The sequence below is a fragment of the Pseudopodoces humilis genome, chromosome 21, assembly GCF_049639895.1.
Source record: "Pseudopodoces humilis isolate 2021_Gansu_Grassland_sample_001 chromosome 21, ASM4963989v1, whole genome shotgun sequence".
In the NCBI taxonomy this organism is placed as follows: domain Eukaryota; kingdom Metazoa; phylum Chordata; class Aves; order Passeriformes; family Paridae; genus Pseudopodoces; species Pseudopodoces humilis.
Window position 1 is genome coordinate 10,036,828 of NC_142220.1, and position 21,845 is coordinate 10,058,672.

General features: G+C 54.4%; 2 protein-coding genes across 2 annotated transcripts in view; both read left to right on the plus strand.

Moving 5' to 3' along the window:
- Positions 1–7,423: 7,423 nt before the first annotated feature.
- On the plus strand, positions 7,424–19,619 carry ELAC2 (elaC ribonuclease Z 2). Its single transcript, XM_005530941.3, has 24 exons — positions 7,424–7,710; positions 7,775–7,825; positions 7,897–7,967; positions 8,611–8,675; positions 9,239–9,296; positions 9,778–9,846; positions 10,350–10,499; positions 11,008–11,066; positions 11,845–11,903; positions 11,992–12,064; positions 12,885–12,997; positions 13,569–13,667; positions 13,840–13,978; positions 14,055–14,140; positions 15,151–15,260; positions 15,520–15,616; positions 15,727–15,865; positions 16,136–16,174; positions 16,311–16,420; positions 16,833–16,932; positions 17,003–17,123; positions 17,321–17,399; positions 18,042–18,186; positions 18,749–19,619. The coding sequence occupies exons 1-24, from the start codon at positions 7,424–7,426 to the stop codon at positions 18,989–18,991; spliced, it is 2,562 nt and encodes an 853-aa protein (XP_005530998.2). The 3' UTR covers positions 18,992–19,619.
- A 1,082-nt stretch (positions 19,620–20,701) lies between these two features.
- DNAH9 (dynein axonemal heavy chain 9) overlaps positions 20,702–21,845 on the plus strand; it is a 150,357-nt gene continuing 149,213 nt past the window's right edge. Inside the window, exon 1 of the mRNA XM_088065604.1 lies at positions 20,702–21,145. Coding sequence (XP_087921730.1) covers positions 20,702–21,145 — 444 coding nt within the window. The remainder of the gene's footprint in view (positions 21,146–21,845) is intronic.

The following is a 21,845-nucleotide window of genomic DNA, read 5'->3' on the forward strand; positions in this document are numbered from 1 at the left end:
AGGATTCCAAATGGCTGATTTTTTCCCCTTTTAATCTTCAAACTTCTCGTTAGGAAAACAAGCTCTTCCTCCGGCCGCAGCCGGGTTGGGAGGGAAGGGCTGAGCCGCGGCCCCTCGCCCGGGCAGCAGGAGGGGAGCAGCGGGCAGGCAAAGCTTTATCTTTATGGTCCTCTTCCTTTAAACAAAGCAAACCTCTGCATAAAGATTTTTCCAGTTTGGAAATTTTATTAGACCTTAAAGTAAACTTCAATGGAGAGACCCTTGGCTGTGACAGAGGCAGGAGGGGGGAAGCTTCGCATATTGCCGGCCTTTCCCCGATGGGTGCCACCCAGTGGGACTAAAATGGGAGTGATGGAGGCAAAGGGGCATTTTCCAGGCTCTTTTCCACATTTGCCAGGCAAACAGAGCCAAAGCCGTGTCCCCTCCTTGTCTTGGGGCAGCAGAACACAGCATTCTGGGCACCCTGAGGAGGTGTGACCAGACAAGGTGACAAGGAGGAGGGTGAGGATGGAGCCTGGGAGGCTCATTCCCATCCGCTGTGCTCTCAGCTCATCCCTGACACTGGATGCATTTCCTAGCTCGGAAAACCGAGCAGAGCATGAAGCTGCCATGAGTGGGAGATGCCTGTGGTCAGAGGAGGGGGTTAAAGTGTGTGCAGGGGTCAGAGGCAGCTCTCAGGGGTGTGTGAAACAGGTTCACCCTCCCCGAGGCTCTGAAGACTTAGCCACATGGGAAAGCACCCAAGTATGAGGAAAAGGGAAAAACATCCCAAAATAGTTTAGTCTTGTTTTCTGCACTGAGACGCCCAGACAGGGTGGGAGTTCTGCTTGTGTCTGAGCTAAAAATTACAGTAAATAGAGAAGTGGCTGCAAAGCCCCACGTTCTGGATAAGAGGAACATGTGCAAACGCCGTCCATCAGGGCGAAGCCACGCTGCAATTGAAGGACCATAAATAAATGAGGAGGGGGATGGAGTGAAACGAGCTCTGTGTCAAGGGTGAACTGTCAGCCACCCACTGAACCGTGTGCTCTCTCCAGTTTGTTTCATGGCATGACTGGGAGTGAGGGGAAGCAGCTTCATACCCAGGGACCACTCTGAGCAGAGGTGGGATCCTGGCATCTCTCTCTGCAGTGGCATCACTGAGCCCACCTGGGACTGAGAGGGGCTGGTTCTGCCAGGACAGACCAGCTCTGGGCTGTCCCTCTGTCCCTGCACCACTCTCCAGGCCCATCTCAGCTGCTGGGGAAAGCCCAGTGTAAATCCTGAGCTCTGATTTCCGGAGGAGGTCCTGAAGGGATCTGCTCTTGTGGCACACACGCCACACGAGGAACGGGATGGGGAGGGGGCTGGAGCTCCGAGTGGAGGGAAGCCCACTGCTCCTCCCTGGGGGATCGCTCTGCCAGGGAGGAATGGGGGGATGCATTCCGTGAATGCCCCATGGCCCTCTTGAATTGCCAGCAGTTGCCCACATCAAGCAGCAGCCTCCAGGCCCTGTGATGCGAGTTCTGGGACGGCTGAGCTGGTGAAAACCCAGCAGCAGCTTGGGCTCCTGGCAAGGTGCCATCCTCAGTGGGGCAGAGTGGCATGTCCCAGCGTGCTGCACTGCAGCGACGGCTGCACCGGAGGGGGACAGGGCACCCCGAGGGGCAGAGACCCCGCCTGTGCCGCTGCAGAGCTGGCTCTGCTCTCCGGGCAGGGCCCCGGGGAGCCTGGATTTGCGCTGGGGGTGCTAAAGGTGGCACCGAGGGCAGGGGACAGGCAGTCAGGGAGCGGGGGTGGGATGGAGAGAGCGGCCGGGTTCTGCGGACAGGGCTGAGCGCGGAGCAGCAGCGAGCGCTGGGCAAGGACGTGGAGCAGCCCGGGGACAGCACGGAGGGGACGGGGGGCGCAGGGACAGCGGGGACACAGGGCAGGAACAGAGACAGCCCGGGAGGTGGCCGTGGGGCAGCGGGGGGAAAGCGGGACACCAGCGGGTGGCTGGAGGGACAGGAGGAGTTCGGGCGGCTGCGGGGACCCGCCGGGGCTGCCCCGGCCTCACCCCCGGCCGCTCCCGGCGGTGTCGCGGTGCCATCTAGAGCCGGGCCAGGGCCCTGCAGCGCCCGCGGCTGCGGGACGGGAACGGGGAATGGGATGGGGAAATGGGATGGGGAACGGGGAATGGGATGGGGGAATGGGATGGGGAAGGGGGAATGGGATGGGGAAGGGGGAATGGGATGGGGGAATGGGATGGGGAACGGGGAATGGGATGGGGGAATGGGGAATGGGATGGGGAACGGGGAATGGGATGGGGGAATGGGATGGGGAACGGGGAATGGGATGGGGGAATGGGGAATGGGATGGGGAACGGGGAATGGGATGGGGAACGGGGAATGGGATGGGGAACGGGGAATGGGATGGGGGAATGGGAAATGGGATGGGGGAATGGGGAAGGGGAGGGGGAAGGGGGAATGGGAGGGGGGAACGGGAAATGGGATGGGGGAATGGGGAATGGGATGGGGAACGGGGAATGGGATGGGGAACGGGGAATGGGATGGGGGAATGGGGAATGGGATGGGGAACGGGGAATGGGATGGGGGAATGGGGAATGGGATGGGGGAAGGGGGAAGGGGATGGGGGAAGGGGGAATGGGGTGGGGGAAGGGGGAATGGGGTGGGGGAATGGGGAATGGGATGGGGAACGGGGAATGGGATGGGGGAATGGGGAATGGGATGGGGGAACGGGGAATGGGCTGTGGGAATGGGGAATGGGCTGTGGGAATGGGGAATGGGCTGTGGGAATGGGGAATGGGCTGTTGGACCGGGCTGTAGGATGGGGCTGTGGGACGGGCTGCGGGAATGGGCTGCGGGACGGAGAGGAACCGTGCCCGGAGACCACATCCCCGCATCCACCCGGTCCCTCCAGAGCCCAGCCCGGAGCTGGGCCCGTCGCTCCCGTCCCCGCGGTGCCCCGGGCATCCCGGCCGGCCGGGGCCGCTCCGGGACGGGATGGGGGGAGCTGATGGCCCCGGCAACACCGGGCAAGGGCTGGCCCCGACCCCGCGGGGGCTGGACCGCACCGGGGATCCCGGACCTCACCGGGACAGGGGAATCACTGAACTCACCTCAAACCTGCGGCTTCCAGCTGGGTGACACCGTCTGGGTTTTTGTGAACCGTGGGCAGCAGGCAAAGAGCAAATTTCAGAGAAGGATTTCATTCCTCCTCGAACAAAAAGGAATTGATTTAATTTGTACTTTGACAGGCAATACTGAAAATAATCACAGGCCACTGCAGCTGGGTGTGGGGTGTTTACCTTTCTTTTATTGAATGAGCAGAAAGAAATATCCCTGCACTGGGAGGACTGGGAGAGGGAGACTGGGCTCTGCAGGGACCAGGTTTATCCAGACATCTGCTCCTCTGGCAGACACAGGACCAGGGGGCTGGGGCAGATTGCAGATAAGAAAAATAAACCCTTCTTTAATGAAGCTCCCTGGGTTACACCTTGCTGTTGGCTCCCTGAAATCACTCTAAATTCAGGTATTTCTGAGGCCTAATGAATCTTTCTCATTTAGTTGCCTGTATCTCTGCATGTTTATTTTTTGGGGGTTTTTGGAAGGTTTTTCTGGCTAAGGCAGTCCCTTCCCACTTTTTGAGAATTTCCCCACTTCTCTGCCAAGTAGTTGCTGAGAAACAAGACCTTTTCAGCAAAATGCCACTAATCTGAGGGATGAACCACCTGAAAGCTCACCTCTTTAGGTAATCCTACCCACAATCTCCATTCAAATCCTTTATGGCAAAAGAAGCATTGTCAAATTGCTTTCTCCTCCCGGATCCCCCGTCTGTTCCCCATTACTCCATGCCATTGGTAACTGCAGTTATCCCTCAGGAACCACAGGTTTGCAGGGTAAATCCACCCCTGGGCCTGTGCAGAGCCAAACTCAGCAGAGATAAATGTAAATCCTTTGAGGTTTTGGAGCTGTAAATTGCAATGCTGAGAAAGAGGGGACCCTCTGTGAGACCCTCCTGCTGTCCCACACAGCCCCTTTTGCAGGCTCACCATCACCCACCTGGGCACGTGGGGATTTTGTCACTGCTTACTCAGAAGGGAATCTGGGAATTCTCAAGGCTCACCCAGGAACCTTTGCTCACTTGTGCATTTCCATGTCCAAGGGATGTTAGAGGAGAAGCTTTAGGGATAATTGAACAATATCACACCCTTCTGGGGGCTGTATAAAATTGGTGCAGACACAGCTCACGCCAAAGAAAGGCTTAGGGATGCTCACACAAGTTCCCAGGTCACCCCCTGCGTGCCTTCCTCATCCTGGGCACGATGCTCCAGCCACTGGTCCATTTGGGAGTCCATTGTGTGCAGTTTCCATCAGCTGGACTTGCCTCTCAGGGGCTGCCAGGGTGGCCAGGAGCTGTCTGGCCCAAAGGTCAGTGGGAAAGGGGGTCTGGGACAGCCTCCTGGAGTATCCATGTCCCAAGGTCATGCTGTGCCTGCAGGGATGTCCTCGCTGTGTTGAGGTGATGCTGACCTTCACTTTCACTCCTCGGTGGCAGGGTCCTGTCCAGTGATGGGGCAGGCCTTGGGGCACCTTCAGAGAGAGGCTGTGAGCTGCCCACGCTCTGCAGCTATTCCAGTTCTGTGTGGAGGGAGTGTGCACTGAGCCCCAGCTCTGGCTGTGTGCCCTCCTGGCTCAGGGTGATGTCCCCATGTCTGGGAAGCCATGAGCAGCCTCTGGCAGCCTCCCAGACCTGTCCCTCAGAGGGTCCTCTCTTGATCCCTGCTCTCTTTGGGGGATTCTCTATGCCTGGGACCAGCATCTTGTGGTTATTGCTTCACCCTCAAGATCTACTTTCCACTAGTTTTGCTTCTCATCTTGACCAGACTTGTTATCTTCATGAGCCACAGACACACCAAACTCTTCATATTGTGCTGTGCTGTCTTTAATCTGTGTGTAAACCTGCTCTTCTAATAAACCCCAGCCTCCAGGGGATGAGGATAATCAGTGGAATACACAGCAAACAAAGGGAAGCATCGGTATCACCTTGGGAAAATCCCAAAGATAAGGATCCTCCCTTGCCTGTCTGTGGGGCCTGTCAGGATATTACTTTTAAATCTCTCTTGTGGCCTGGCTGATGCTATCTCTGCAGCTGGGTTAGCTACCCAAACTCTGCATTACTGTGAGTTATTGCAGCATTACTGGGCAGGATGGGGAGCGTTTCCCACAGCCCCGAGGCAGAACGGGGTTTGTGAGGACTCTGCAGGTTAGGGGTGGTTGTTCTGAGTGATCTCTGCACACTGCAACGGGGAGAGGCTTTTGGGGAAATCAGACTGTAATTTGGCATTTCACATCAAAGGATCAGGAGACCTGCTCCAGGAGATGTGTGTGCTCCTGGAGCAGTGTCATAGAAACCCAGAATGGCTGGGTTGGAACAGAGCTTAAAGTTCATCTTATTCCACCCCCTGTCATGGGCAGGGACATCCTGGGACCTTCCCCTTGCCCAGTTTGCTCCAAGCCCCGTCCAGCCTGGCCTTGGGCACTGCCAGGGATCCAGGGGCAGCCCCAGCTGCTCTGGGCACCCTGTGCCAGGGCCTGCCCACCCTGCCAGGGAAGAATTTCTTCTAAACAGCCAACCTAACCTACTACTATCTTTTAAGTTTGAAGTCATTCTCCCTTGTCCTGTCACTCCAGGCCCTTGTAAATCATCTCCATCCATCTCTCTTGTAGGCTCCCTTCAGGGACTGAAAGCCACAATTCAAGACACCTAGAAGCTTCTCTTCTCAGGCTGAACAATCCCAATTCTCTCGGCCTTTTGCCATACCAGAGGTGCTCCATCCCTCTGATCATCTTGGTGGCCTCCTCTGGACTGGCTCCAGCAGCTGCATGTCCTCCCTGTGCTGGAGGCCCCCTCAGGGCCCTGCTGGTGGCATTGTCCCAGCAGCTGCAGAATGGGACCACAAGGACCACGAGCCCCCCTCGGTCACTGCCTCTGCAGGAACCACAGGGACTGGACTCTGGGATGTCCCTGCTCATCCACCAACCCACCTGTTAGGATGGGACACCTCTCATCCAAAACCAGGAGCAAAACTGTGAAACAAAAGGCATTTCCTCCTCAGCTTTTACCCAGTCTTTGAAATTCCTGCCCCTTTGTGAGATGCCAGAGCACCCTGCAGCCCAAACAGCAAAGGACGCTCGTGTGCCGCTGTTGTCAGCCTCTGATCAGGTTCAGGGGTTTTTTTGCACTTACAGTGAAATCTTCACAAGGCTGATGAGGCATTGCAGGCAGTTCTGTCACTCTGCAGAAGTGACAGCTCTCCGTACTCGCCTGTGCACACACCACCCTCAAGCCAGCAACAGGCAGAATTGCCAGGGTTCATTTGATGAAAAATACCACACACCCTCCTAGTTACTTCACCCACTAAAGAAACACTGGCTGGAACCCCCATGCCAGCTGGTCAGAGCCCTAAGAAAACTCTTGTGCTTCCAGAAATATTTGGAAGCACAAGAAGTATTTAAAAAATTCATTAAGCACAAAAAAAAAAAAAAAAAGTATTTTCATGGTTCCTCATTCACCTGACCAGAAAATCAATGCCAGGGGGAGGGATCGATGCAGCAGCGGGGCAGGAATGAGCAGAGAGCACCAGCCTTTGGAAACCCCAGCTTTTATTTGGGAGCAATTAAAAAAAAATCACAGAATCAGGGTCTCTTGAGTGGGAAAGGACCCACAAGGATCATCCAGTGCAGCTCTGGGCCCTGCACAGAGCCCCCAACCATCCCACCCTGGGCATCCCTGGGAGCGGTGTCCAAACACTCCTGGAGCTCTGGCAGCCTTGGGAATGTCACCATTCCCTGGGGAGCCTGGAGTGCTCCTACGGCCCCTCAAGGCTCTTGAGCAGCTTTGTGTCCTTCCTCCTGACACTCCCTTGGAGCCTGAACTCTTTCTTTTGTTGGGGTGCCCAGAAGTGCCGCCAGGTGAGGCAGAGCTGAAGGAAACCCGAGTTTCCCTTCTCACACGGGGAGCGGAGCCATGAGTGAGCTCCAGGCTGCAGCACTGCCGTGTGTGAAATGTGTGGGAGCAGAGCTGACCCCTCAAAGGAGTGAAAACTCCGGCAGTGACCGGGCACAGGAGAGCCCCGGGAGTGAGCGGGCAGGGAACACCGGGAGTGACCGGGCAGGGAACCCCCGGACACGGAACCCCCGGACACGGAACCGCCCGGAGCGGCTTCCCCTGAGCACCGGGCGGCAGAGCCCGGTCACGTGACAGCGGCCGGGCGGGAGGCGGTGCTGTGGGGGCGGGGCAGTTGCTGCGGTTCTCGCTCTGCATTTGCCTGCTCGCGTCACGTGGCTAAAGGGGGCGGAGCTATCGCGGGCATTTCTGGGCTCCCATTGGCTGTGTCGCGGCAGACGGGGCGGGGCCGGACGCGGCGGGCGGTGCGCGGATGTGGGCCCGGGTGCGGGCGCTGCCGCCGGGCCCGGGGCTCGTGTGGCGGGCGGGCCCCGGCATCGCGGCCAGGGCCGGCTCCCGCGGCTGGGCCATGTCCGAGGGCCCCTCAGCGACGCGGCCGGCGCGGCGGCCCAAGGACGTGCCCCGGCACGTGTGGGCCCGCGAGCGGCGGCGGAACGCGGGCACGGGCCTGGCGGGGCCCAACACCGTGTACGTGCAGGTGGTGGCGGCCGGGAGCCGCGACGCGGGGGCCGCCGTGTACGTGTTCTCCGAGTTCAACCGGTGAGTGCGGGGCTGGCAGCGGGGCTCCCCGCCCGGGCCCGCCCTGACGCCGCTTTCCCCCCAGGTATCTGTTCAACTGCGGCGAGGGCACGCAGCGCGCCATGCAGGAGCACAAGTAAGTGGGGCAGCGCTGGGGGGACACCCCGGGGCTGCGTCGGGCCCTGCTCACCCCCGTCTGCCCCGCAGGCTGAAGATCTCCCACCTGGACAGCATCTTCCTCAGCCGCGTGTCCTGGGCCAACGTCGGGGGGCTGCCGGGTGAGTGCGGGGGGCCCGCCGCAGCAGCTCTGGGGCAGGAGAGCTCTGCGGGGGTGTTTTAGGCAGCGGTGGGCACGGTGACAGCGCTGTGAGAGGGCTGGGCTGTCCTGGGGCTCTGCGGTGCTTCCAGCTGCTGTGTGCGCTCTGCCACAGTGCAGACACGTGGTGGGACTGGCCCTGCCTGTCCAGCGTGCCTGGCTTCAGCTTCCCAACATCTCCTGCAGCACAAGGTGGTACTAGCGTTGCCAGCAGGGAGCTGTTTGTGGATTAGGCTGGTTTGAGTCCAAAAAAGCACACAAAAGTTTGTGGTCGCTATTGTCCGCAGTGCAGGATGAGGTTAGGATGGAGGGCTGTGGGTCTTGTCTATTGAAATTCTGGAAATCTCCAAGAAAAGGATGAAATTAACCATCTGTTCAGATCCCTTGCTCCAGATTAATTCTATTAAGATGTGTAGATATTTTCTTTATCTGTAGCAGCAAGTGGCTTGCTGAAACTGCCACGAAGCTGAGGCAAAACTGAATTCCGGTCCAAGTTTAGTTCTGGCCTTTGTGGGGAGGCCAAGAACTCCTGAACAGAGAGGGGTCTTTCTTTTGGGATCTACCAGTTGTTACTGGAGTTGTGATAAAGCTGTTTCTCTGCTTAGGTATGATTCTCACACTGAAGGCTATAGGGCTCCAGAGGTGCATGTTCCTGGGGCCACCAAAGCTGGTAAGTATGGCAAGGTACAGAAGGGACAGCAAACCCTCCAAGTGTTCAAGATCACCATGGAATTGGGAGGGCATGTGGCAAAGGGCATCTGTGTGCTGCTCTGAATTAGTGTCAGCCCAAATCTCTTTAGTTACAGCACAGCAGAATTCTTCTGCTCCAGTCTTGTATCCTGATAAATCAGCTTTTGGGAGAAAGGAGGATCTTTGTTCCCATGTCTTCTCCCTCCCTATTTTATATTAATAGAAGCTCAGTCTCTGATCTCCTGTTTGATGTGGTCCTTGCCAGCCTAACACCGTGTCTGGACCAGAAATTTGCAATCCTCAGCATTGCTGTAGTGGTTTTATTTCCTTGCAATTTCTGCTGACTAATTGCATGGATGGAGGGGGTGGGGACAGTGGCTCTTTCTCTTTGTAAAGGCGCAGTGCCTGCCCAAGGTGGGACACCTGCCCAGGGCTGAGTGAGCTGCTCAGATTGGTCTGAATGAGTCTGTAGCTGCTGGAAAGGTGTTTGTCATGGCACTGCTTGAGCCCCTTCCTGATCCCCTTTTCCTGTCTCTTTTCCAGCAAAACTACTTGAAAGCCATTCGCCTCTTCCCCGGGCCCCTCAAAAGGATGGACTTAGGTAGGTGGGTCAGGGATGTGTAGCAAAGGAACTTGGAACTTTCATCTCCAGCCAAGCTTACATTGCCAAATAACAGCTTCAGCTTCTGGTTTAGGTCCACTCAGAGGATGTTTTAAACATTTGTTTTGCTCTGATACACTGTTCAAACCCATCACAACAGTGTTCCCAGCTCTGTTTCTGCTCTGGGGCTGCCAGGCTGGCTGATACAGACAGCACTTGGTTTTAAAGCACTGAGGGCAGTTCCCTTCCAGAGTCTGCCAGTGAATTTGCTCACTGTGGTATCCTGAGCTGCTCCCTGAGGATGATGGGCTTTTAAAACTTTAATTACTCATTGGGGTTTGCAGTTGGGCAGAGAAAAGAAAGGGGAATGTTCAGCAGGTTGAGTTTAAGAAAGACAAAGACACTTCTCTGATTGATATTCTTGAAGAGTGTGACTCTCTGCTTATGCACTTGTTAATGGTGGTTTTTGATCTCTTCCAAGCTGTGCAGTTGCACACAGAGCCTGAGTACAAGGATGAGACAATGACTGTCTACCAAATCCCTCTGACAGGTGAGCACTGGTGCTGCAGAGAGACAGGGGAAGCACTGCTCAGTAAGCACAATGAAGGTTCAAGGAGCAGCTTCTGTTTGCCAGCCTGAGTAAGCAGAGGTTCATTAATTTGCTTTTCTCAGGAGAAGGATCTCATTTAAATACCAAGACCTGCTGAGTCAGGGCCTTGGCTTGTTCCTTCAGGTGTGGGTGGATGGAATGACACGTGAAACATCCCTGGGTTTGGCTTTCTCAGCCAGCTGTGTTCTTTCTGCTGCAAACTGTGACACTGAGGGTGCAGCACAGACCTGACAAGAGTTTAAGGGTTTGGGGAGAAGGGCTTGGATGAGGGATGGCTCCTGAAATAAGTGACTGGAGAATGCAAGTGCAAGCTAGACTGGGGGGAAGAGCTCTGTGTTCTGGTGCAGTTTAAACCTGACTGTCATGGAAGAGGGAATGCTACTCTTGCTTTTCTTTTATGTTGCTTTGGACTGAGTGATGTTTGTCTGCCTTTATTGGGACAGGAAGACCACCGGGTGCTGAAAGTTCATCCCCCCAGAGTCCTGGAGCATCTCCCCAAGGTGGAAAGAGCCCTAAAGGGAACACAGGGCCTGGATCCCCAAGAACTGCACAGCAAAGCTTGGAGGAAGGAAAAGAAAGCCCAAAGAAAGCAGGTGAAACACATGGAATGGCCTTTTTAACTTTAACTTTAAACTTTTATGAGATGAAGCCAAACTAAGGATAGGAATTTGTCCTCTGAGCCATTTCCTCTCTGAAAGTCAGGTCTGTAGACAAGCTCAGCTGGAAGGTTCCATGGAGCAGAAAGTGTTCTGGCACTTTGGAACTTGGTAGAGAACTTGAAAGGCCTAGAATTGGACATGATTGGTGCTTGGGTGCAATTGGTTCTTGTAGTAGTTTGCTTCTGGTGTGGAGGTTACAGCCTTTGTAATTTAATTACATGTGAATGCTTGGCTGATTATTTTTCAGTCTTGGGCCTTATTTTGGCTTCTTGTATCTGAAGCCATGGGCTCTCTGGCCTTGGGTGTTCATAACATTTTGCTGCTGGGCTCCAAGTTAAGTGGATAATGTTCCTGTTAATGCCTTAGCAAATTTTGGCATGATTTGGTTTTAAGAAAAGTGATAGTGAGTGATGATTTTTAGTAGTTTTGCTTTGTTTTACAGGTGATGAGCAGAAGTGTGCAAGAGAGCATCCTGATCTGGTGACAGCTTTTCTTTGTAAAGTAAGTTTGGGCACAGTGTCTCTAAACCAGCCCAGAAGAGATGAGAGAACAGAGTATTTCAGGGGGAAGGGACATAGAGTGATCATCTATAAGCACAGGATGAGTTGGGTTGGAAGGGACCTTAGAGATAATCTCTCTCTGTGCCCCTGTGGGCAGGGGCACCTTCCATTAGATCAGGTTGCTCAAAACCCCATCCAGCCAGGCCTTGGACACTTCCAGGGCTGAACCATCCAGTCCAGCTGCCTGGCTACTTCAGTCTGCCCAAAATGTAAAATATATTATTAAGGGCATTGTCCAACCATCTTTTAAACACTGGCAGGCTTGGGGCATTGACCACCCTCTGTAAGGAAGTGTTTCCCAATATCATCTTACTGCAGAGATTGAACTGGAGACAGCATTTTCAAGTAGGGCTTTGAAGCTGTTTCTGCTTTTTAAGTGTCAGAGTTGCTGTAACATGAGTAGGAATGTGTAAAACTGGAGGTGTTTTTAGAATCCAGCAGTGGTTATGAGTGTACAGGTTCCATTCTTGTTTAACCCTCAGAGGAGGGCAGGCTGTTGTACTTGCTTGGCTGAAGAGGGGAGCAAGAAGCAGCAGCATGATCCTGGAAAGCAGAGAATCCAGAAGAGCTTTTTAGGGCTAAATTGGAGCAGTGGCTGTGGAACTGAAAAGGGAGAAAATGTTCCCTTGGTTTATGAAGAAGCTCTTGACATGGCAGTACATGGATCTTGTTTCATGGCCATCTTTTTTTGGGTGATAATTGTGTTTCACTCTTTGCAGGTTCACCCAAGGAAGGGGAAATTCCTTGCAGCTAAAGCCCAGGAGCTGGGCCTGCCAGTGTGAGTATGAGAGCCCAGCCCGGGGCACGGGGCAGCAGCAGGCACGTGGGTGTTGGAAAGCTAAATATTTCTGTGGCCTTGTTCTCAGGGGAACTCCAGCCATCCTTCCCATCATTACTGCTCTCAAAAATGGGGAGAGCATCACTTTTGAAGGCAAAGAGGTAAGATGTGTCTGTGCTTCTGTTGTAGCTTTGCCACTCTCCCTCCTTCACTGGGCTCCCAGGATGACAAGCTTTTGTGCAGAGTGCTTTGCTTACCAGTATATCCTGGGACTGTTCCAGCTCCTGGATGCTGCTGAGTGTGATGTGTCTGGGGCTGTTGGGGTGGTGATCTGGGAAATGAGCTCCTGTGTGGGTATGGCTGGGTGTTTGCTGTTTGGCAGAGCTGCTTCCCTCCCCAGAGCTGATGCAGGTCTAGGAGTGAGCTAGTGGAGTTGATCCCTGCACTGTTTGAATCTGGGGATTGAATGTCTGTGTAGCCATCACTCCCTCCTGACCCTGCTTGCATCTCTGACACCAAAAGGAAATCGGTAGTTCTGGGGTAAAGGCCTGGATCTCTCAAACACTGGAGGGAGAGGCAGAGCCAGCTCTGGCCGTGGCCCAGGTGCTCTGCAAGTGAAGATCCTGACCTGGGAGACAGGATCAGCACATCTTTGTGCCACAAGAATTTTATAAAGCCTTTTTTTCCTTACACATGCTTTTGCTACCATCTAAATCTGTCCTGGGAACCTAGAAACAGTTGAAATTCCCCACCTCAGGCTGGGTTGTGGTTTCTCTGAGGCCAGGGTTGGGATTTGCTGTTACACGTTTGCATTTTGCTGTGTAATGAGAGCAGAAAGGGCCTGAGAGCTGCCCTGGCTGGGTGTGCTGAGCACTGGGAGTGGCTGCTGCGCTCTGTCCAGCCAGAGGAGTCAGACACAGAGGTGCAGGAAGGGCTGTGTGTCCAGGCTGGTTGTGGTGTGACCACTGTGTGTGCCTGCAGCTCTTTCCTGAGGAGTTGTGCACCCCCACGGACCCTGGCCCAGTGTTCCTCGTGCTGGAGTGTCCTCACCAGGGCTTTGTGGATGCTGTCTGTGAGAACGAGACCTTCCGAAGGTAGGGCTGGGCACCTGCAGTGTTTGGGGAAGGACACCTGTGCTGAGTTTTGCTCTTGTTCTGGTCTAGATGTGCTGTTTTCTCATGGATGATGTCTGAGGTTTTTGGGACTGTTAGAGAGCTTGAGATGCAAGAAAGGATTGGTGGTGCATTTTGAGGCTTTTAGGAGAGGCAGGACCTGTGGGGCTCTGTGATTGCCATGGGCCTATTTTCCCTCAGGGACTTCCAGAGCAGGAATGTGCCCTGGTGTCTGTCTGGGGAGCAGTGGAGGCTCTGGAAGCCTGGACTGCACATAACAGCTCTGTAGGGCTTGTGCAGAAGCATTTGGGCTCCTGGAGGTTCTGCAGATGTTGAGGAGAGGAGCTGCCCTGTGGGGGACAGTGGAGGTGTCAGCAGATGGTGGCCTGAGCCTTGTGCCTTGGGTGATGCAGAGCCTGGAGCTCTGGGGCCATGCTCTGAAAATCCCTGCTCTGCCTGCCTCAGGGGCATCTCTGCTAGCGTGAGAGAGGGATGGGCATGCCAAGGACATGGACTGCAGCACAGATGCTCTTCCTGTTTGAATGTGTCCCAGGTACCAGGAGGGAGTTCCTGAGCACCAGGTGGCCTTGGTTATTCACATGACCCCCGAGGCAGTGCTTCGAGACAGCCGCTACCAGCAGTGGATGGAGAGGTACGTGGTCCTGTGGTCCCTGGGTTCCTGTCTCTTGGGGCAGCAGCCTGTTCAGGTGCTGCACATGTTTGTTCCAAAGTGAAAAGAGCTCTAAAAAGAGGGCTCTGCTGGCTCAGGTGAGGTTTTTAGCTCAGGTGTGCACAAGCTTTGGAGCTTTGTTGTCCTCTGACAGGTTTGGGCCTGGGACTCAGCACTTGGTCCTCAATGAAAACTCTTCTGCTGTGCACAATCCACGTAGCTACAAGATCCAAACTCAGCTGAACCTCATCCACCCAGAGATTTTTCCTCTGCTCACCACCTACCAGAGCAAGGTAATCCAGGCCCTCCTTGCCCCTGTGGCTCCTGCCCTCAGCAAAGGCTGTGTCTCACATCACCCTCCTCCTGCAGGAAGCAGAGGCTGTGTGCCCTGTGCCCATCGTGCGAGGGGAGTGCCTGCTGAAATACCACCTCAGGCCACAGCAGGAGTGGCAGAGGTCAGTAGGAATCTTTTTCTTTCCAGGATTTGGGTGTTGGCTTGAAGCAGCTTTTTCGTGAGGGAGGGCATTGTGTCAGGGTCCCCTGCAGATGCTTTCTGGTGGCTGTGCTGAGGGAACTTTTGAGTGTCTCTGCCCAGCCACATTTGTCTCTGCCCCGAAAGCCTCAGACAAGGTGTAGCACGTGGATGAGTAAACCACTGAAAACACTGAAAACTCCTGGCCAGTGCTTTGGAGTGTTCTGTCCCTTGCTCCTGTAACCTTGTGCTTCTTTGTCCTTTGCTTTGACTCATGCTGTGCACCCAGCTGTGGCTGTGGCAGAGCAGGTGGGGACAGGGAGAGAGTTTTTGGGGAGACCAGGGACAGTCTTACCTTCTGAAGACCTAGAAAGTCTGATATTAGAGCTGAAAGCTCCAGGTGGTTGAACTGTTGGCTTGGTTGCCAGCAGTTGCTGGCTTTGCTCCTGGTGGGCAAAGCTGACCAGTGAGATCCTTAAGGGCCAGGGACCACAGGGGGCAAGGGGATTTCAGCCACCATGGCTCAGATTGCTGTCTTTGTTGGGCACAACAGGAGGATGCAGGCGCCAAGAAGAGTTTTAAGTTTCTCTGTTAAGGTATCTGAGGACCTGTAGTGTGCACATGCTCTGAAGCAGGACCCAGGTTTCTTACACTTGTCAGCAGTGCCTGGATCCCTTTAGGTGGCTGCTCTTTTTCTTCTGTGCTGCCTTGCAGTGCCCTCTAGTGCCTGGCAGCTCTGGAAGGAATGAAGTGCTATTGCAGGAGCTTCTCTACTTTGGTGGAATGATCATTCCTTTGCCTGGCTCAGCCCAGCCAGGCCTTTCAGGAACACACCACACTCGTGGATGTGTCTTCTCCAACCCCTCAAAATGGAAGGAGCGTTTGTCCCCTTGTTGTAAAGCTGTTTTGTCGCAGGAATTTGGCACTTTGCTCTGAAAAGGGCTGTTTCAGTTCCTGCCTTGCCCCATCCTGATAGGTGGCCTGTTCTTGCAGAGATGCTGTGACTGTCTGTGATCCTGATGCGTTTATTAGTGAAGCCTTGGATCTCCCTGACTTCCAGACCCGTGTGAAGGAGTGCAAAGAGAGCCTGTCTGCTGTACCAGGTACAGATCAGCAGCTTAGCTTGGATCAGTGTGGTGGAAAATAGGAGCTCTTGGTGACCCACTGCTTCAGAGCCCAGGTGAAGCTGTGAAGTGGTGGGGCTTGCTCTGCCTTCCCTTGTAAAGCTGCTGCTGATGGGGGCAGAAATGACTGCTGGCCATGTTGGCTCTGGAGTTACAGGGCTGGTGAATTAGATGGTGTCTGACTGGGCAGTGTGTGGAGAACATTTGCCTACAAACCTTTGTTGTCTGCTTTCTTTAGGAAATGTGGGTGCCTATCCTGAAATCGTGTTCTTGGGAACAGGATCTGCCATTCCAATGAAAATCCGCAATGTCAGTTCCACGCTGGTGAATACCAGGTAAACCCCAGTGCTCTCTGATCTCTGCCTTCCAACCCAAAAGATCCCCCCCTTGCACCTGCTCAGAGCTCTTCCAGTGGCTGCTAAATGTCTGTGTCACCTCTCTCTAGTGCTACCCGCTCCCTGCTCCTGGACTGTGGAGAAGGAACCTTTGGACAGCTCTGCCGCCACTATGGAGAGCAAGTTGACCAAGTGCTGTGTAACCTGGTGGCTGTGTTTGTGTCCCACATGCACACAGATCATCACTCGGTGCGTTCAGGTGTGGGAAGGGGCTCTGTGCACCTGTGCTCTGAGCCCTGGGACTCGGCTGTAGCTCCAGCTGATGAATGTGGGCTGCCCTGCTCTGCATTCCTCTCTGCATTCATTCCCCTGAGATTCAGCACTGCTGTATTTGTGTTTCTAATCCCCTCTCCCTTCTCGTTCCTTTCACTCTGGGCTTGCTGAGCAGTGGTGGCTGTGTTGCCACTGACTCCCCGGACACTTCTGACTGCCCTTGCTGTCTCTGTGTTCCCTTTGCAGGGGCTGGTGAACATCCTGATGGAGCGGCGGAGAGCTTTTGTGAGTAGTTTCTCTGCTCCTGAACGTGGCTTGGGGTGAGGGGAGGGCAACTTCACAGCAGCCTTTACCTATCATTTCTTCTCTCTGATTTGGTTACACCTAGTACTGATTTTTTCCCCTACCTTTGCTTTTGCAGGCAGCCCTTGGTCAGGCTTTCAGCCCTCTGTTTCTGGTAGCACCTGAGCAGATCATGCCTTGGCTGCACGAGTACCACAACCACTGTGAGGAGATTCTTGGAGATATCAAGTGAGTGTTCTGTGTGGAGAAATGTTTTTATTCAAGGCAAACCCCTGTCATCCATTCCCTCACCCCTTTGTTGGAGATGACTCTGACTCCTTCCACTGCCTGTGGAACAAGGATATGCGGTTTGCAGAGGGCACAATAGGGTTTGTTACTCAGCTGTGCTGCTTGATAGATGCTTAGGTGCAGGCTTCCCTTTGCTATAGGAAAAGGGAGTTGTGCAAGGAGAAGAAAAGAGTATTTGATAGTGGGGTGGAAGTGATGGGATGAGTTACTGGGGCACCAATGAAAGCAAGAGGTAATACAGGTCACCAAGGCACTGAACTGAGACTGAGAAACGAGAAGTTGGCTGCTTGAAGGGAAGATCAGGTTTTATTTTGTACCTGTCCTTAATTATCTCTTCTTCCCTCCCTCACAGAATGATTCCTTCTCAGTCTCTTGTGAAAGGCTGTGAGAACACCAGACCCAAAGCCAAGGAGTTTGTGAGCTCTCTTTTAGAGAGCTACGACCTGGCTGAGGTGAGTTCCTGAGCTGGGGGGCTCTGTGGCTGGAGGGGGCTTGGAGTCTAACACTTGTATCCTTGTTCAGTTTCAGACCTGTGAAGTGCAACACTGTAAAAATGCTTTTGCATGTTCAGTGATCCACAAGTCTGGCTGGAAAGTAGTTTATTCTGGTGATACAATGCCGTGCATGACCTTAGTGCAAATGGGTAGGTAACAAAGCCCTCTGCTTGAAGAATCTCTTGCAGAGAGGTCTCCATCTGTCAGTATCCAAAGTGGGCACTCCCAAACCTTTGGTGCTGTGTCTGCCACACAGTGAGGGGCTGAGAAGGGACAGGAAAGCTCCTGTGGGCAGTTGGGCTGGTCAATCTTCAGCTGAAGATTGAATGTGTGATTGTTTGCACAGGTAAAAATGCCAACCTGCTGATCCACGAAGCCACTCTGGAGGATGGCATGGAAAAAGAAGCTATAGAGAAGACCCACAGGTGGGGGATGTTCTGCTGTCTCTGTTGGGAAGGGAAAGGGACACAGCTGGGTGAGCTTCTTGGAGCTGTCAAAGGTTCTGGTGTGTGTAGTAGTGCTACACTAAAGATGGGATGTTGGTCATTGCAGCAGCTCTGAGACCACTGCAGCATCTCTCAACATCCCCAAAAGAAATGGGGAAAACTTTCAAGCAGACATTGGTGACTCTACAAATAGTCCAGCCCAAGGGAAAGACCCTCTGCATGGTTACATCTTGGGACTAAGCTCAGGAGGCAGAAGAGTTGTCTCATACCCCCAGCTCACAGAGCACTGCAGCCAGGGGTTCCATGTGCTGCTCCCAGCAAATATTGGGAGACTGAGAGTGGCTGCTTGGAATTCCTGCAGTCACAGTGTGAGAGCTGGGGCTGTTGGCACCTCTGGGACAAGTGCCTGTCCCCAGGTTGTGGAGCTCTTAAATGCAATGCTCCAGCAGTTAGAGCTGCATTCCTGCACTCAGGGTTGCGTGGAAGTCAGAGAATTGCCACCAGTGCAGGCCCGAGGGTGAGGGGCCTGTGTCTGTGAGGTTGCTTGGTGTGGTGTGGCCCTGGGTGCAGAGCAGCAGTTCCTGCCAGCCTGGCAGTGAGCAGGGCATGTTCCTTTTGCAGCACAACCTCCCAGGCCATCCAGACTGGGATGAAGATGAATGCAGAGTTCATCATGCTCAATCACTTCAGCCAGAGGTACGCCAAGATCCCGCTGTTCAGTGAAGACTTCAGCGAGAAGGTCGGAATTGCCTTTGACCATATGAGGGTAAGCTGGGAGCTTGGGGCCAGGCCTGGGAACGGTGTTGGTGTTACTTTGGGATGGCTGCTCCTGAATTAAATGCTCTTCTTATGCTGAGTCAATACTCCATGTCCTGAAGAGCAGTCTCTAAACAGCTCCTTTAACTGCTGGCAGCAGCTATCCTTTCCCCACACTGGTGTTAAAAAGGTGCTGATGGTCCTCTAATCCAACACTTAACACACTGGGTACTTGCCTCGTGTCACCTCAAGTCTGTGCTTGCTACTCCCAGACAGAAAAAACTAATTTTGCTTCCGTTCCCATCCCAACTGATGAGCTTTTCAATAGCAGACATCTGGGGGACAAAATCTGGCTGACAGTGACAGTGAGGGCAGCTCACTGTCACTCAGAGTTTGGGCCACAGCATTTCTGTGAAGAAAACGTCAATAACTCATTGAGGTCAGGGCTGCTGGGTGCAGGTGCTGTGCACAGGAAGGGGCAGTGCCCTGCTGTCTGCACAGGCCAAAGGCAAGGGGGGAGCAAGGAAATCAACAGCAGTTCTCACACAGAGGCTCCTGTGTTTGTGTTTCAGGTCCGTTTCGGTGACTTCCCGGCCATCCCGAAGCTGATCCCGGCGCTGAAGGCGTTGTTTGCAGACGACATCGTGGAGATGGAGGAGCGCAAGGAGAAGCGGGAGATGCGGCTGCTGAAGGAGACCGCCCTGATCCTGGACAAACTGACCAGGGGGGACAGCACGGAAGCAGCACGCCAGAAACGGAAACAAGCCAAGAACTATCAGGAACTGCCAGACAAGAAGCTTAAAACAGTCAACTGAGAGGGATGAGGCTGGGAGTGCTCTGCTCCGAGAGGGAAGCCTGGCTCTGCGCAGGCCTCGGGAGCGTGCGGTGCTGCTGGCACCACGGGAAAGGGGCTGGCCTGGGCATCTGGGTTTGCTTGGTCACCGTGGATCTCCCTGGGCTGCAGCTCCAGTGGATTGGTTGTCAGCAGCACTGGTCCTTGTGGAGACAGGATCTGCCCACCTAGCTCCTGTTCTGGGGGCTCATCGGTCCATGGGACATTTTTTCTTTTAACCAAAAATTCTTCTCTCTGAACTGTTTTAATTTTGGGGTTTATGGTACAAGGTATTGATCATGTAACAGCAGCAGGTGTGACCTTTGCAAGAGATCAGGTGTGAGAGGCCCTGGAGGGGCCGTGGGTTTGCCAGAAGAAGGTGAGTTTGTCTCAGTGAAGAGTTATCAGAACCCAGGTGATAGGAGAAAAATTAACAGTAAAATGAGACACAATTTTAAGGTTTTAGGTTAAATTAGGGCTGACAATACATCTGTACATTTGCGTTCCCATTTTATTTGGTTTTCTTTGCTGTTTTTTTGTTTCAAAAATCCATTCTCCAAACCCTTTATTTAGAATCTGAATAAACCACTGAATAAACCATCCTCCAGAAAGCTGTGTTGTGTCTGGATCACTCTTGAGGAAACAAAAACCTGTATTTCTCTGGCAGATGACCTTGGCTGGCTCATTCAGCATTGGGGTAAAGACCAAGATCTTGCCCATCAGATCTGGATCATGCTGCAGCCTCATGGCTGTGAGTGTCCTTGAGCAGATTCTGGTTCTGGATGCAGAGGACAGGAAAGCTGGCACAGCAGGCAGGGTGGGGGGAGTTAACCTGAAGTTAAGAGGAGTTTTTCTGAAGCTTCTTGTGGGTCAGCTTTGCTTCTTTTGCCCCTGCTGTCACTGCCTGTGTTTGGAAGTAGGAGGGGAGTTCTGTGCTGTTGCAATTAAGGAGTTCATTTTTGGAGCTTGAAGACACCCAGGCCCTGCTCAGGAGATGATACTCATACATGAGTCTTAAGATTTCATTTCAAATTAAAGGGACAAACTGTCAGCAAAGCATCTTTTGTTGAACTATGCATTAGTGTTATGCTTGCCTAAAGCAGAGACTGGAGAATTGACACATCTGTGTCCTTCAGAAAAGCTTTTATGAATTTTATGAATAGCAGGGGACTGGAGAAAACCAAAATGTTCCTGTTTACTGGGTAGGAGTGGGCTGGGGTACCCAGGGGAGGACCTGGTTCCTGCTGGAGTGACACGAGCAGCTCTGTGACCGCACAGGATCCACGTGCTGCTCTGCACGCAATTAAAGGAGGATCTTTTATTTGGAAGGTAGTGAACTGCTTCTGACAGAGGGTATTAATGAACTGGAAATGCAGCAGTGGCAGGAGCACACAGCACCCAAGTTTCAGCTGCAGGTGGTTGATGCCGGTGTCGGGAGCAGCACGAGGGGGTGAGGGACAGGAGCTGCCTGTGCCCGATGTGGAAAAATTCCCGCGGAGCGAGCCGGGCTGGGAAATTGCTTCTGGGGCTGTCAGAATGAGACGAGAGAGAAGAGAGAAACGGGCTGGGAGCAGCAGGAGGGAGGCGGCAGCGCTGGGACCGCCCTCGCATCCCGGCGGGGCACGGGAGCGGCTCCCGGGATCCCCCGGGCAACGGCGGCTGCTCCTGGCAAACACTGACCGGGGCCGGGCGGATGGAGGCCGAGGGGGAGCCGGGGCCGGCGGGGCTGCAGCAGCCCCGGGAGGGTTCTCGGGAGGGTTCCCCGGAGCATTCCCGGGAGGGTTCTCGGGAGGGCTCCCCGGAGGATCCCCGGCAGGATCCCCGTGAGGAGCGGCTGGCCCGGGCTGCGGGGCTGGCTCTGGCCGTGTCCCCGGAGCGCTGGCGGCGCTGGGCGGGCGCTGCGGCGGGGCCGGCGCTGCGCGGATTCGTGAGGGGAGCGGCGGGGCCGGCGCTGCTCGCCTGGCGGGGCCCGGCCGGGGAGCTGGGGATGAGCCCCGGGCCGCCCCCGCCGCCCCCCGGAGCCACCAAGGCCATCTTCTTCCTCCGGCCGGCCGGAGCTGGCCCCGGGCCCGCCGAGCTGCTGTGCGGGGACCTGCCCGCACAGCCCCTGCCGCACTTCGCCGCCGTGGTGGAGGAGGTAAGGGGGGAAAGGCAGCGCCTTCTGTAGAGCCCAGCCTCGGAAATGCCGAGCTCGGGGTGTCTCACGGTGGGGTCCGTGGGGGATGAGCCGCTTTACAGTCACTGGATGTGCTCCTGAGAATGAGAAACTGTGCTTGTGCCGTCCTTGGAAGTGTTCGAGGCCAGGCTGGACGGGGCTTGGAGCAACCTGGGACAGCAGAAGGTGTCCATGGCAGGGGGTGGAACGAGGTGAACTTTAAGGTCCCGTCCAACCCAAAGCGTTGTGTGGTTCTAGGATAGTTGTGCTGCATGGCTCATCTCAGGCACATCTGGTCCAAGCCCCTGCTCCAGCCAGGCCAGCCAGGACTGTGTCCAGGTGACTTTTCAGTATCCCAACAGATGGAGACTCCAGAGCCTCCCTGGGCTGCCTGTGCCAGCCCTCACTCACCCTCACCAGGAAAGAGTTTTTCCTGATTTTCAGAAGAGCCTCCTGTGTTTGAGTGCCCAGTTACCTCAGGTGGGCTGATGTTTTCCCACAGGGATCTTCGAGAGATTTCATCAGGGTCCCAGTTGTCATTTTACCAATCCAATAGAATACAAACAGCTGATTTGCCTGGTTATGCCTCTACACTCATTAGCAGTCCCTGTGATTTGAGTAGTGGAGACAAAGCCTGATACTGTTGCAGCTGAAGCTGTTGCAGGTGAACTCTGTGTGCACT